This window comes from Bradysia coprophila (assembly GCF_014529535.1).
Source record: "Bradysia coprophila strain Holo2 chromosome IV unlocalized genomic scaffold, BU_Bcop_v1 contig_84, whole genome shotgun sequence".
Lineage (NCBI taxonomy): Eukaryota > Metazoa > Arthropoda > Insecta > Diptera > Sciaridae > Bradysia > Bradysia coprophila.
Genome location: NW_023503376.1, coordinates 2,165,219 through 2,180,220, shown reverse-complemented (window position 1 = coordinate 2,180,220; position 15,002 = coordinate 2,165,219). Strand labels below are relative to the sequence as shown.

At 38.3% G+C, this 15,002-nt stretch overlaps 3 protein-coding genes across 3 annotated transcripts; all 3 read left to right on the top strand.

Annotated features, from left to right (window-relative positions):
• The first annotated feature begins 2,785 nt into the window (after positions 1-2,785).
• Positions 2,786-3,604, top strand: LOC119072800 (F-box-like/WD repeat-containing protein TBL1X). Its single transcript, XM_037178098.1, has 2 exons — positions 2,786-2,823; positions 2,891-3,604. Exon 2 carries the CDS (start codon positions 2,954-2,956, stop codon positions 3,389-3,391), a length of 438 nt encoding a protein of 145 aa, XP_037033993.1. The 5' UTR covers positions 2,786-2,823; positions 2,891-2,953; the 3' UTR covers positions 3,392-3,604.
• A 3,564-nt stretch (positions 3,605-7,168) lies between these two features.
• On the top strand, positions 7,169-7,913 carry LOC119072803 (gametocyte-specific factor 1-like). Its single transcript, XM_037178100.1, has 2 exons — positions 7,169-7,500; positions 7,581-7,913. Exons 1-2 carry the CDS (start codon positions 7,324-7,326, stop codon positions 7,746-7,748), a joined length of 345 nt encoding a protein of 114 aa, XP_037033995.1. The 5' UTR covers positions 7,169-7,323; the 3' UTR covers positions 7,749-7,913.
• Positions 7,914-13,532: 5,619 nt separating this feature from the next.
• LOC119072797 lies at positions 13,533-14,642 on the top strand. Its single transcript, XM_037178095.1, has 2 exons — positions 13,533-14,114; positions 14,296-14,642. Exons 1-2 carry the CDS (start codon positions 13,655-13,657, stop codon positions 14,616-14,618), a joined length of 783 nt encoding a protein of 260 aa, XP_037033990.1. The 5' UTR covers positions 13,533-13,654; the 3' UTR covers positions 14,619-14,642.
• The last annotated feature ends 360 nt before the right edge of the window (positions 14,643-15,002 follow it).

Sequence of the window (15,002 nt, the reverse complement as noted above, 5' to 3'; positions counted from 1 at the left end):
AGGTATGTGAGTGAGTGTTTAAACAGAAATTTTTTATTATTCATTTTCTTCAATTCAATTATTTTCGAGGGTTGTTTGGTGTAACAGCAATGAATTATTTGTAACATATTTTTCAAGTTAGAATTCGGTGGACGATAGTGGTGATTCGTTTAATTGATGATGATGGTGTGGGGTCACTTTTAGACTCTCTTTTCTCTTATATATATAGTATGAGATAGATGACGTTGGTGGTGAAAATGTTTCTAGAAATTCCGTTGGAGTGATGTCATCCACAAAATCCCCCCTGTTCACAAGAAAACTCATCAGAGTTTCCTCTGCTGTGCTTCATTGAAGAAATTATTTTTGAGACATTTTAAAATTAGGAAACCATGGACTATTTTTGGGAAAACGTTTTCACATATTTTCCACGATTTTCCACCAAAAAAAAAATTGGGAAAAATTTGGGGAAAATTTAGGAAAATGACTTCCTTCCTAAAAACAATCTTTACTAAGTTGGAAGTTATAATTGTCTGGCTATAATCACCATTATATTTAACTACTCTCTTCCCCACCAGAAAAAAAGAAGATTTTGCGGGATTCTTCTGAAAAACAGAAGACCGAAATCGGACTCATTTTCCAGTGGACTTTTTTATATGTACCTAGAAAGGTATTCGACCCCAGAAGCCAAGACCACTTTCAAAACGAGCCATCAGAACAGTCGGAGCGTCTGCTGCGACTGAGCCCCGTACAAACCCGTATATCTATTGCGTACGTGACCCTAGTGCGTCTGTCACCCTACTTTGACCGTAGACCTATTGCACCCGTAAACGTAGTTGAAGTCAAATTATTATGAAATGTGTACATCTTAGAAATTGCGCATAGCGCAATTACGAAGCCCCGTACGACGTTCCTTTCAAATAAAACAAAAATTTCAAATAGCCCTAACATTTTAATTTATTTAGTATAAATACACATAGGGCCTAGTATCGGCCTCAGTCCGAGGATCCAAATTTTTTTTTTTTTTCAACAACATTCTATTCGGCATTCGATTACCTTCCAAATCAAACAAAAATTACGAAAAACGAATGAAATTTACTCGAGTTATATGTAAAATACACATAGGGCCATAGTAGCGGCCTTAGTCTAAGGACCCAAATTTAATTTTTTTTTCAACAACATTCTATTCGGTGTTCGATTATCTTTCAAATGAAACAAAAATTACGAAAAACGGATGAAATTTACTCGAGTTGTATGTAAAATACGCATAGGGCCCTAGTAGCGGCCTTAGTCCAAGGACCCAAATTTAATTTTTTTTCAACAACTTTCTATTCGGCGTTCGATTACCTTCCAAATGAAACAAAAATTACGAAAAACGGATTAAATTTACTTGAGTTCTATGTAAAATACACATAGGGCCCTAGTAGCTTTTCACTTCTAAGGCCCTAACTCACGGTCCACTCACCCGATTTTAAAAAACTTTTTTTTTCTGGATTGGTATTGACAATACCTATCATTTGCCGTGTCATTTACATTTCCATCGTTTATTTTGCCATAAATATCACCAAAAGACATTAAATCACTTAGGTGGCCCTAACTCACGAAGGGCCGACCCGAATATGCCCATCTTCGAACTTAGCCTCACTATTTTGACTATCTTTCAGGGACAGACGGACAGACGGACAGACGGCCCAAATTTTTATTGCGGATTCGTCATCTATGAACATAGGCAAACACTTTGCCCTTACCGTCTGCTTCGAATTCCATCAATTACACACGGCATCGTAATCCTATAAGCCCCTTCGTACTTCGTACGGGGCTAAAAATTCTTGGAAGATTGTGTGGCTAGTGCGAGGTGAACAAAAACCGAAAACTTGCACTTTTCTTACAAAAATTTCTCCAGTTACACGAGCCGTACATGGTCGTGTGAGGTCTCATTAGAAAGGTAATTGCTTGTAATTTCGGGGAAAATAGGGTCTTATTGGGTTTAAAATTCATCCACATTGAGATATGTACAGTTGACGTTTTCAGCCGAAAAAAGACTGAAAACATACACTTTTCTTACAGAAATTTCTCGAGGTATACGAAACGTACATAGTCGCAAGGGGTGTCGTTAGAAAGGTAGTTGCATATACTTTCAGGGAAAGTAGAGCTTACGAAAGTTTGGTTGCATCTGCGAGTCAATATAAGCACTTAAACATTTCAACTTCTCATAATTCGTCGTAGATGCTTTCAAACCCTGATAAGATCATATTTGCCCTGAAAGTACATGCAATTAGCTTTCTAATGACACCTTACACGACCATGTACGTTTCGTGTACCTCGACAAATTTCTGTAAGAAAAGTGTAAGTTTTCATTCTTTTTTCGGTTGAAAACTTCAACTGTGCATATCTCAGTGTGGATTAATTTTAAACCCAATAAGACCCTATTTTCCCCGAAATTACAAGCAATTACCTTTCTAATGAGACCTCACACGACCATGTACGGCTCGTGTAACTGGAGAAATTATTGTAAGAACAGTGCAAGTTTTCGGTTTTTGTTCACCTCGCACTAGCCACACAAGCTTTGAATAATTTTTAGACCCGTACGAAGTACTGGGGTCTTATGCGTTTACGCATACGTCCGTAACACGTCGAATTGGACTCCCTGAGTAAGGGGAAACCTATTGTGGTTTTTCGAAGATATCTCCGGACATTCAAACGTTACACTTGTAACTGATACGTCAACTAAAAGGTATTTACAATACCGATCGACAAAAAAAAAGTTTTTGGAAATCGGATGACCGACTCGTGAGTTAGACCCCTTGGTGTGAAACAGGTACAATCACGTCTTTCCAGGGACACACGGTACGTACACGCAGTTTCAATTAGACGCACTTCATATCTAACTTTTCCTCTATTTTACATTCCCCAGAATGAAGTGAATGCCATTAAATGGGATCCCCAAGGCCAGCTGTTAGCTTCGTGTTCCGACGACATGACATTAAAGATTTGGTCAATGAAACAGGAGACATGCGTACACGATCTGCAGGCTCATTCAAAGGAAATTTACACAATCAAATGGTCACCAACGGGACCAGGCACATCCAATCCCAATATGAATCTGATTCTGGCTAGTGCGTCATTCGATTCGACAGTACGACTGTGGGATGTAGAACGTGGCGCCTGCATACACACGCTAACCAAGCATACCGAACCGGTATATTCGGTTGCCTTTAGTCCAGATGGCAAATACTTGGCATCGGGTAGCTTTGACAAATGTGTGCACATTTGGAGCACCCAAAGTGGGCAGCTGGTGCACAGTTACAAAGGAACTGGAGGAATATTCGAAGTTTGCTGGAATTCACGCGGCAGCAAAGTTGGTGCTAGTGCTTCAGATGGAAGTGTTTTCGTTTTGGATTTGAGAAAATTATAACAACAATCGTGCGGCGTTTAAAGACGATCGTTTGGCAGTGTGCTGCGACAACATCGCTCATTACTTTTTAGTGTATATCGTCATCACAGCCAATGTGTAGTGTAACCGGCGTCATTATTATTTTATATATATTGTGTACCGCTACACAGCAGTGACTGTAACTCTTCGTATTCTTTTTCTTATTAAACAAAAATAAAATTTTATTTCACATCACGGATGGTATTTCCTCTACGGTGTATACTTTCCTAGATGGATGCGAATTAGCGATCATGCAGGAAGTGAATTTTTAGATTTGGAAAGCCTGCAAGAGGAGTAAGAAAACGGATTGCTTTACCACACTGTTCATATGCGATTGGTACAATGTTGTTGTCTATTTTAAGAAATTGTACGTCAGAGAAAAGGAAATTCTGGCAATAATTTCTGCGCGGGGCTATTCGCTGAATAGATTTCGGTTCCATTTGTTTGGCCGGTCTTGGACATGGTGAAATTAAAAGAAAACGTTTTCAATGTTAGGGGTGAGAAAATTCGTGTTTTGTCGCGTTTGGGGTGAAAAAAGTTTTTTTTCTCAACTCGACTCCGTGACGAAACGCAGGTTGTATGCACCTCGGTGATACATGTTTTTTTGGGCACACGATGTGTATGCGGCCTCATATGATAAATAATCTACACATCTAGAGCCCAAGAAAGCATTTATCACTCGGGTGTCATAAACAACTATTCCCGGGTAAAAAAAAAGTGAATGTGAGACCCCTTTTGAGACCGTTTTTTTTGTATGGAGGTGAGACGTCTCTTTTCGAACCTTTGAGACTGGTTTCTTCTCATATACTGATGAATTGATGATGATGATGATTGCGAAACCGATGAGAAGTCTCGTTTTAAATGTTTTAATAGACTGTATGAGACTGACTGAGTGGTCTCTTCTTCTGTATTTTACGAGACTGACCGAGTGGTCTCTTCTCCTGTATTTTACGAGACTGACCGAGTGGTCTCTACTCCTGTATTTTACGAGACCGACCGAGTGGTCTCTTCTACTGTATTTTACGAGACCGACCGAGTGGTCTCTTCTTCTGTATTTTACGAGACCGACCGAGTGGTCTCTTCTCCTGTATTTTACGAGACTGACCGAGTGGTCTCTACTCCTGTATTTTACGAGACCGACCGAGTGGTCTCTTCTTCTGTATTTTACGAGACCGACCGAGTGGTCTCTTCTTCTGTATTTTACGAGACCGACCGAGTGGTCTCTTCTTCTGTATTTTACGAGACCGACCGAGTGGTCTCTTCTTCTGTATTTTACGAGACCGACCGAGTGGTCTCTTCTCCTGTATTTTACGAGACTGACCGAGTGGTCTCTACTCCTGTATTTTACGAGACTGACCGAGTCGTCTCTTCTTCTCTATTTTACGAGACTGACCGAGTGGTCTCTTCTTCTGTATTTTACGAGACTGTCCGAGTAGTCTCTTCTTCTGTATTTTACGAGACCGACCGAGAGGTTTTTTTTTTAATAATTTGCGAGACCGACTGAGTGGTCTCTTTTTTAGATTTGACTATGTTTGAGACTCAAAATATTTTTGAGACTCTTTGAGAAGTCTCATTTCAGTTTTTTCTAGATCCTTTTAGAGGCCATCTGAGAACTATCACTTTCTTTTCGACATTTTCTGAGACCATCTGAGAACTCTCATTTCCATTTTCCATCTGTGAGATATTTCATTATCTTTAGGCAGTAGTTTCTTCCCGCATTCACAGATGGCACAGTTTTTTATTTTTTCTTATAATTCGCTGAAATGATAGAAATTTTAGTGATATTTGATTTTTTTTTACCTTTTTTTATTTCGTAATGTATTTTCCGGTCACCACTCCAAGTACTAACCGCGCCGAATGATGCTTAACTTTAGGATTGGACTGCCAGCCACCTTACGCGTGTTGCTAAATTGGATATATCTTCGTATAAGTCTTATTTCGAACCGTTGTTACAAAAACTTTGAGGCCGACTGAGTGGTCTTCCTTGGATTATTTTTCGTTGGACTTTGGGAGACTGACCGAGAAGTCTCGTTTTGAATATTTTACGAGAATGTAAGAGACCGACCGAGTGGTCTTTCTTGGATTATTTTTCGTAGGACTTTGGGAGACTGACCGAGAAGTCTCGTTTTGAATATTTTACGAGAATGTAAGAGACCGACTGAGTGGTCTTCCTTGGATTATTTTTCGTTGGACTTTAGAAGACTGACCGAGAAGTCTCGTTTTGAATATTTTACGAGAATGTAAGAGACTGAACGAGTGGTCTTTCTCGGATTATTTTCGTTGGACTTGAGGAGACTGACCGAGTAGTCTAGTTTTTGAATATTTTATGAGAATGTAATCGAACGACCGAATGGTCTCTCTTGGATTTTTTTTTCGTTGGACTTTATGAGACTGACCGAGTGGTCTCATTTCAAGAACATATTTTTTTTAAATGCAGAGGCCAACTGTTTCAATTTTTGACATACTTTGACTCTGATCCACTGTAGAGACCTTTGAGAGTTCTCTTTAGAACTAAACTTTTATTTTACCTAATTATTTAAATTATTTATGAGACTAATGATACAGTAATGATGTGAGTAATAAAGTTTTTTAGAAAATAGTTACGAAACCAATACCAGCTGATCAAAATAAATACGCCGTCGAAATGGCTACTTGTTCACAGAACTCGATGCAAACACAGCAGCAAAACTTGATAGAAACAAAATTGCGTTTATAATTAAAAGTTAATTTCAAAAGAGAACTCTCATAGGTCTCTGCAGTCGGTCAGAGTCAAATATTGAAAAAAAGACCGCTCAGTTGTTTTCTATTTCAAAAAAATGAGACTGCTGATTTGGTCTATGTATTTCAAAAAAATATTTTCTTGAAGTGAGACCACTCGGTCAGTCTCCCAAAGTCCAACGAAAAATAATCCAGGAAAGACCACTCGGTCGGTCTCTTACATTCTCGTAAAATGTTCAAAACGAGACTTCTCGGTCAGTCTCCTAAAGTCCTACGAAAAATAAACCAAAGAAGACCACTCGGTCGGTCTAAAAAATCTCATAAAATATTGAAAAAGAGACCACTCGGTCAGTCTCGTTCAGCCAAAGTTCAACAATCATCAAAGAAATAAAATATTGAGAATGAAATGAGACTGAAATGAGACCGTTGATCATGCGCATTTTACAGTCTCACTGAGACCTTAATTTTCACCCGGGTTCTAGGATTGAGGAAGGAAAATGCTTATTTTCTCTCATTTAGAGAAGTAGAGGAAGAAAGAAATTACAAAGTTGTAAATTAGGGAAGAGCATCCCGCGTCACTCTCAAGGTCTGTGGTAACTCCAGGCGAAAATTCCAATCCTAGCAATTTACGGTACTCGGCCTCCTGCTTCAATGTGTCTGTAAACTTTGCACTTGATGTCGTATTTTTCATCTGAACATTAGTTATTTGTTCAACTAGTTTCCCTCAACCTCAGTGGAGGGGAGAAATTGCCTATTTTCTCGTCTGCGTTAGAATAAATGAAAGCCAATCATATACTGTTGCTAGTTTCTGTACTTATCGTGATTAGGACATAAATGGGCCACGGACATTATTTCGTCGAAATTTTGTGAGAATTCGCAAAAATTCAAAAAAAGATTGGGAAATTGTTCCGAATTGAGCCCAGCATCTTTACCATCTATAACAAGGTTGTGACATGAAACGTATTCATGAGGAATTCATAAATGTTATACGTAACACGAAACGAAATAGAGATTTCGTCACCTGTTTTGAAAATAGCTATATATTGTTCAACAAAAGACCGTTATGTCTGTCATTCTACGTCGTTCAACACAAAGCGAAACAAATTTCTCAGTCAGACGTGCTTTCTTTGGATCGCTAACAAAATCGGAAAGTTGAGTAAATTTTTCAGAGTTATTTTTGTTGTGAGTTACACAAGATGGACAAAAAGCCCGGCTACGAAAACACCGTCGTGTGTCCCTATAACAAGTGTCACGTTGTACTGAAGAGTCGCTTCCAAATTCATCTTTCGAAGTGTGCCAAACAGTATCCATGTATTAAATTTTCGTCATGCCCATACGACTTAATGCATAAAGTTCGTGCTGAAGAAATAACTGTAAGTGAAGCAACGAATATGCATTACACTTGACGGACTAGATCTTATCACATTTTACGTTTGATTGTTTACAATGATAGGCTCACGTCGAGAACTGTCCAAGCTACGAACGTTTCATTTCGAAGAAAACTGCAGAGGAACAGCAACAAGAGCTCGCACAGCAACAACAGCTGGCACACCAACAACAGCTGGCACAGCAACAGCAGCTTGGACCACGTATAACCTATTACGAGAAGGACTGTGCATAAATCGACACTCCATCATCCTGAATCATATCAAAGACATTCCCATTTTTCATCAAATATTTTGCAAAACGTTTTTCCTTACATCACATCAATAAGGATAACATATTCCAGTCGTGTAAGATAAGACAATTTTCCACTGGTTTGGAATAAAGTCTCAATTGAATATTAGCTTCGGGGATGCGATTTTTTTAACTTAAAGTTTTTAATTATTGGAAGATGTCAACAGTCTGTTTATTCATCTACACTCACACGTCCCACTAAGAAGTCTCAAATTCTAAACGGTCAGAATGCGATCATCAAGAGGTGGTGAGTTGCCCTCCTTCACATGACCATCAAAGTCATATATAATATGCACGCATTTTGTGAGACAATCATGTCGACTACGGGTCGGCGTTAGCTATGTTTTTGAAAGTGGTTTTGGCTTCTGGGGTCGAATACCTTACCGGGCACATATAGAAAATTCCAATAGAAAATGTCTCCGATTTCGGTCTTCTGTTTTTCAGAAGGATTTCTCGAAAGTTTTTGTGTGTGATAGTCCGGACATCGGATGGTCTCAAATTTTCGGCTGTGGTCCGACATTCATACAAAGTTTCAACTTTTTTGCTCAAATTATATTGCTGAAAAAGGGTTTTGATCCTTAATTTTAACCTTACCTTACCTTACTTGTAGACCCAAAGTAAATTGAATGTCGAAAAAATATTTGTTAGAATTGAACGACTTATCGAACGAGCTATAACTCAGTAATATCGTTGAGTGAGTTTGTTTTGCAACTGTCTTAGAAATTCGTGAATTGACTCTTAAAGTCGTTCCAACAAACTATATACATCGTAGGGGGTTGTTACTTTCTCAAGTTCTCCATGAATAATCGAGAAAAATGGGCACTAGCTTCAAAATCTGAACTCATATTGGTAGCTAAATTACACACATCAATTACGAAATTCACAAAATTGTTGAAAAACGAAAACATCGAGACATGAAATTGAATAATGCAAATTATTATCAAAACACTCGTAACATAATGCATAACATCAAACGATTCCGAATGTTCCGAATGGCACTCGAGATAAATAAGTAAGTGCATGTCCTTTAAATAATACAAATCTTTTATCATGTTGAATTGACAAAACCAAATGCACGCTTTATTGAACCAAAATAATGACGATTGCGCATTCATATAATGAATAAAAAAGCTTTTGCTTTGATTATTCGTTGACATTAATTCAACAAGTTCTCGTCACGCATCATTCATCATATTTTAATTCAACAATTTTTATGGAGCGTAATTTAGTCGGGATAAACTTTGCGGAATAAAAAAAAATGCGGACTGTGTGTGTGCACAGAAAAAACTGACAGACGGAAAATGGAAGCGGAACATTAATGTTGTTTGCTTGCGGGGAGGTGCGGGAATTCAGTAAAAACCTAACTTTTTAGCAAGTGGAAGCGGTTTATCAAGGTTGGGAATGGGCCGTTTACCATTGAAAGAAAGAGTGACACTTTGCTACGCTCAAACATTAGAGTTATTAGTGAAATTATGAGCCGCCCGAAATTTCCCTGTCGTCGACAAAATTGGATTCGTATGATAACAAGCTTCAAATTGAAGATAAACATTCAAACAATAATGCTTTCGTTCTATCGAAAGGAAATCTAATGTTTCGATGTTTTGCCCACTTTCATTTTTATGTCAGTCAATACCAAACAAGAAAAAACATTTTTCGAAATCTACGTACTCTCGTGTAATTTTTTTATGTATTTATTTATTGAGTCAATTCAACAGCCTGTTACAGCCAATAACAGAATTAACATTAAAAAAAAGAAATTACAAATAACAAGAACATAATCAAAAGGAAATCAGAATCAGTGGTAATATTACAATTTCGACAATAAGAAAAAAAAAAAACAACCGACTGAGAATGGGTCTCAATCATGACATACTTATTCTTAACTTTAGCCTTGAACGAATTAAGCGACGGATGAAAAATGTCTAAGCTATTAAAAAGACTATTGTGATTAGTTTGCATTCTTATAATCGGCGCATTACTCTCGATGTTCGATACATAGGTTGCCGGATAAAATGTTGGAGCTTCGTGTCAACTCGGGCGACGTGAATTGTACAAGACCACATCATTATCCAAGGCAACTGTGAAACGACCATTGACCACTTTGTAGAGAAAAATTTCGTCAGAAATGAACCGTCTGGATTCTAACATTGGAAGTTTGAGTCGCGCAAGTCGTTGTGGATAATCGACGTAATTCCAATTGAACTTTCGATAAAGCATTCGCGTAAACTTCTTCTGAACTCTCTCGATTTTTCCAATGGAATTCTGATAAATCGGTGACCATACCACGGTGCAATACTCTACCTGACTACGAACATATGCCTTGTACAAAGTAATGATACTGTCAGGTTTACGGAACCGTTTGCAAGAGCGGAAGATGAATCCCAACATTTGATACGCTTTCCTTGTAACTCTATCAATGTGTTCGTTGAAGTTCAATTTCTCGTCGAAGGTGACTCCCAAGTCCTTCTTCACCGAAACTCTTTCCAACACAACGCCAGACACAACATAATCGTAGATCATTTTTACCAGTTTGTAAGTCATCGTAAGAACTGAGCATTTTTTCACGTTCAAATGAATTTTGTTGAAAAAGCACCAGCGGCACAACGCATTGATGTCTTCCTGAAGCGAAATGCAGTCTTCAATGGACTCGATTTTACGGGAAATCTTCAGATTGTCCGCCAACTGAAGGCTGCTACTTTTCAGTTTAGTGAGTTTGACGAAAATCAAAAACAGCAACGGGCCCAAAACTGATCCCTGTGGCACCCCTGATTTCGGACGCATTAGAAAAGATCTCGAGTCACCCAATACCACATATTGCGAGCGATTTGACAAGTAGGACTTAAACCACTCCAATAATGTACCACCAATGCCAAACGAGCGCAATTTCATGATCAATAGCCTATGGTCCACCATATCGAATGCCTTAGAGAAGTCCGTGTATATCGTGTCGACCTGCCCACCATTCATAACATTATGGCATAGAAACGTCATGTGATGTACCAAATTAGTCTGCACTGAACGCCCATAGAAGAACCCATGTTAACATGAATGTTATCGGAATGTTATTAGGACTACTCATCTTATTACAATCGAAACTGCTCAAAATAGAACTCACATCCGATTCACTGATTGTGACATCATTCAAACGTAGGCGGTCAATCGACAAATCGTCAAAAATGTCGCTAGTATCTCCGCTGTCTTGGTAGACTGAATCGAAGAATCGTGCAAACAAGTTACACGCAGAATCCTTATCGTTAACGCTAGAGCTTCCATGACTTAAATTGGCAGGCAAAGAATTCGTCTTTCTTATTGATTTAGTGTACGAAAAGAAGCATTTCGAATTAGACTTCAAGTTATCTTCCGTATTTCTAATATAGTCATCATGACACTGAGATATAAGCTGTTTCACAGCACGCCTCAAGTTCTTGTATTCCTCAATGTCAACAGTATCTCCACTCTTTTTCTTCTTCCTGGCTTTAGCCTTTTAGCAATCAACGCAATGAGTTCTTTAGAATACCAGCAAGGAAACCGTTTATCCTTACCCGTTGACTTCGGCAGCTTATCAATATGCTCATTAAGAATCTCATTAAACTTCTCGACACACTGGCTAACAGTAAGGAAACAAAAAAGACTTACCCAATTGACGAGAGCAAGCTTTGAACTTAAGGTAACATAATCAGATTTGAAAAAATTAGTTTTACATGAGCGTTTTTCGTTTACATAGCGTACTGGAGACGTCCGTACCGTGAAAGACAAAGCCGGATGATGATCGTCCTCACTTACGAGCGGATAGCCAGAACGTTTTAGCTTAACGCACTCAGGATCCAAATTCGATAACACTAGATCCAGCGACCGATCGTTAACATTCCCTACGTGATTAAACATACGAAGACCCGTCAAAGACTGCATCTCAACTACAGCATGGGCAATATCATTTTTCAAATCAGACGCAACACAAACTTGCTCATCACAACAAACCCACGTTATAGAATCCTCAAGGTTATAGTCCCCACAAAACACAAACTTAGAATTCGGTTCATCATTGATAACTATCTCATTAATCTTGTCAAAGCACAGTGCGCCAGAATTTTTAATATCTGGCAACAGCTATATATCAAAAAATATAAGAAATACAAAAAAACTTTGTTCTGAGAAATTGTGTAGTAATGTCAGATGAATATTAGGCGCTTATTAAAAATTCAAAATGGCCGCTATTTAAACCGGAAGTGATCAGTAACTTCTAAACGACAAGGCCAATCGGTGTCGTTTCTTCAGCAAAGTTATAGCAGGAAGCGCCAGTACCATTTCCTTATAATCAAAAATTCAAAATGGCCGCTCTTTAAACCGGAAGTGGTCAGTAACTTCTAAACGACAAAGCCGATTGGTGTCGTTTCTTCAGCAAAGTTATAGTAGGAAGCGCCAGTAGCATTTCCCTATAATCCAAAATTCAAAATGGCCGCTCTTTAAACCGGAAGTGGTCAGTAACTTCTAAACGACAAGGCCAATCGGTGTCGTTTCTTCAGCAAAGTTATAGCAGGAAGCGCCCGTAGCATTTCACTCTAATTAAAAATTCAAAATGGCCGCACTTTAAACCGGAAGTGGTCAGTAACTTCTAAACGACAAGGCTGATCGGTGTCGTTTCTTCAGCAAAGTTATAGCAGGAAGCGCCCGTAGCATTTCACTCTAATTAAAAATTCAAGATGGCCGCTATTTAAACCGGAAGTGGTCAGTAACTTCTAAACGACAAGCCCAATCGAAGTCGTTCATTCAGCAAAGTTATAACAAGAAGCTTCAGCAGCATTTACTCTTCAATAAAAATTCAATATGGCCGCTCTTTAAACCGGAAGTGGTCAGTAACTTCTAAACGACAAGCCAGATCAGTGTCGTTCCTTCAGCAAATTTATAATAGTAATTCTCTGCTATAATTTTGTTGAAGAAACGACATCGATTTGGTTTGTCTTAATTTTTTAGACTACTTCCGGTTTGGGTAAAGGGTTAATCGGATTTTGAAATTGTATAAAAATCTGCGGTATAGCCTGCTAAGACTTTGTCAAAGAAATTGCGCCGATTAGACATGTCGTTCAGAAGTTACTGCACACTTCCGGTTTAAAAGGCAGCCATTTTGAGCTTTTGCATATTAGAAAACTTATTGCTGGTCCATTCTACAACTTAATTGAAAAAACGATGATGATTCTGGATGCCGTTTGATTGGTATGGGTCAATTTCTGTCTAGGTAACGGCTATTTTGAATTTTCATGTATCAGAAAACTTTAAATAAGAGCCTAACATAACTTCAGTGCTGAAAATACATTTTTTTAGTATGTTACGTCACTGCTCGTAAATATTTGTTCAGGCAAGTGTGATGTTTGCGGAACGAGCCGAAGGCGAGTGGAATAATCACACGTGTCTAAACAAGCATTTACAAGCAGTGACGTAACACATTTTACATGTTTGTGGACGGTAAGTGCATTTTCCCTGTCACAAACAGTGACGTAAAGTGCACTGGTGTAAATAGTTTTGAAAGCTTTTTTTTAGAAATAACACTTTGTACTATAAGTGAAATATTCGATTCACCCTATTATATGTTCTAGAAGACACATTTACATATAATTGCAATTATGTTTGTTTTTTTTTATTGTCAAACGAATATGACAGATATGGAAAACAATGCAGAAATATGAATGTATCTTGTCCTTTACTTTTTTTTACTTGTATTGTGTTGTGATATTTTTCGTTTCTATTTGAGATGTCCAGCCAAACAGATTCAGACATTTCGCGTTACAGTTCGTATGACACTGGATCTCAGTTTAGAAATATAGTAATTGAAACGTGTTTACCTAAATTGTGAAAATGTCCAACAGTTCTATATGTGATAATACGGTTCACGACTGCAATGACATGGACAACGAGTATTACATGTTTGCAGGCAACAACAGTTGTCTTGAAGAATTTATTGTGCTAAATAAATGTGTTGAACGAGATGAATTTTTCTATGATACACTTGTCGACGCAACCGAACTTGATTTTTCTGGAAACGCCGGTGCTGTGATACCGAAAAGTGTAAATCAAATCGACCCTATCCCAGCGCCAGCAGCATCAGCGATTCGATTTCAAAGTTCGAAAGATCAATTAGACAAGCTGGATATGATGGCGGAGGATGAAACTGAGACAGACAAGGACGCAAAATGGAGTGCACTAACAGCGAAGTTGAATGAACTTGGCCCTGCACGCTCAACACAAAACTGGAAAAGAATATGGGCTGCGCGAAAGTACAATTTGAAAAGAAGTGCCTCACAAAAGCGTAAACTGGGTAGGTAAACATCACTGTCTATCGCCATCCACAAGTATACTTAGGGGCCATCCCCGTGCACGGGAAAAAATTTGAAAGTGTATGAAGCAATGCTTCATTGCGTAATATTTGAATAACCCCTTAGCCCAGCCTTCTTATCTTCTCATACCACCTTCTTGATAGTGAAAATTTTGTCTTTCAGAAACTTCAACAGAAAATTTGGAAGAACCGAAGAGAGATCATCAGATCGATTGTGTCGAACGGTCGGGATTTGTTGACGATAACGAAAAATCGAGCATTTGTGTGTGTGCAAGAACATCAAAGTTGGAAGAACCGAAAAAAAATGTACAGATCAGTAGTCTCGAACGGTCCGGATTCGTTGAAGACAACGACAAATTGAGCGGTTGTGTATGTGCGTGTGCAGGAACATCGAATATATTTCCTATAATTGTGGAAAAACTTGATGCGCTGATAAATTTAATGAAAACAAGCAATTCTTTGCTTTCCAAATTGTTAGACAAATAACTTCTAAATTCATTAAATGTTGCGTTACAGTTAAAATACTTAGGGGCCATCCGTAAAGTACCTATGTAAGTACGTTAGGGAGAGGGGTCTCATAAAATCGAATTTCTTTATAGTGAATACGCATACGAAAAGGAAAAATGGTAGAAAATCAACGATACACCGCGTACGTACCTTATGGACGGCCCCTTAGCGTATCATTTAATACAAACTCCGTGTTTGGTGAAACGTCCTGTCTTGCATCCTGTCGATTTCAATTTTGCAATAGTGGAATTCAGCTGTTATAACTATGCAGTAAAAAGACTATCTGTTTTACTTGTGGAAAATAAGTTAGAAAATTAAGCGAAAGAGCCTTCCACATCCGTTTAAATGGCTAGTTTGTATATA

Coding starts and splice junctions, on each gene's coding strand:
- LOC119072797 (XM_037178095.1), top strand. CDS start 13,655: ATGTCCAACAGTTCTATATGTGATAATACGGTTCACGACTGCAATGAC. Junction 14,115..14,295: donor CTCACAAAAGCGTAAACTGG/GTAGGTAAACAT, acceptor TTTGTCTTTCAG/AAACTTCAACAGAAAATTTG.
- LOC119072803 (XM_037178100.1), top strand. CDS start 7,324: ATGGACAAAAAGCCCGGCTACGAAAACACCGTCGTGTGTCCCTATAAC. Junction 7,501..7,580: donor TTCGTGCTGAAGAAATAACT/GTAAGTGAAGCA, acceptor TTACAATGATAG/GCTCACGTCGAGAACTGTCC.
- LOC119072800 (XM_037178098.1), top strand. CDS start 2,954: ATGACATTAAAGATTTGGTCAATGAAACAGGAGACATGCGTACACGAT.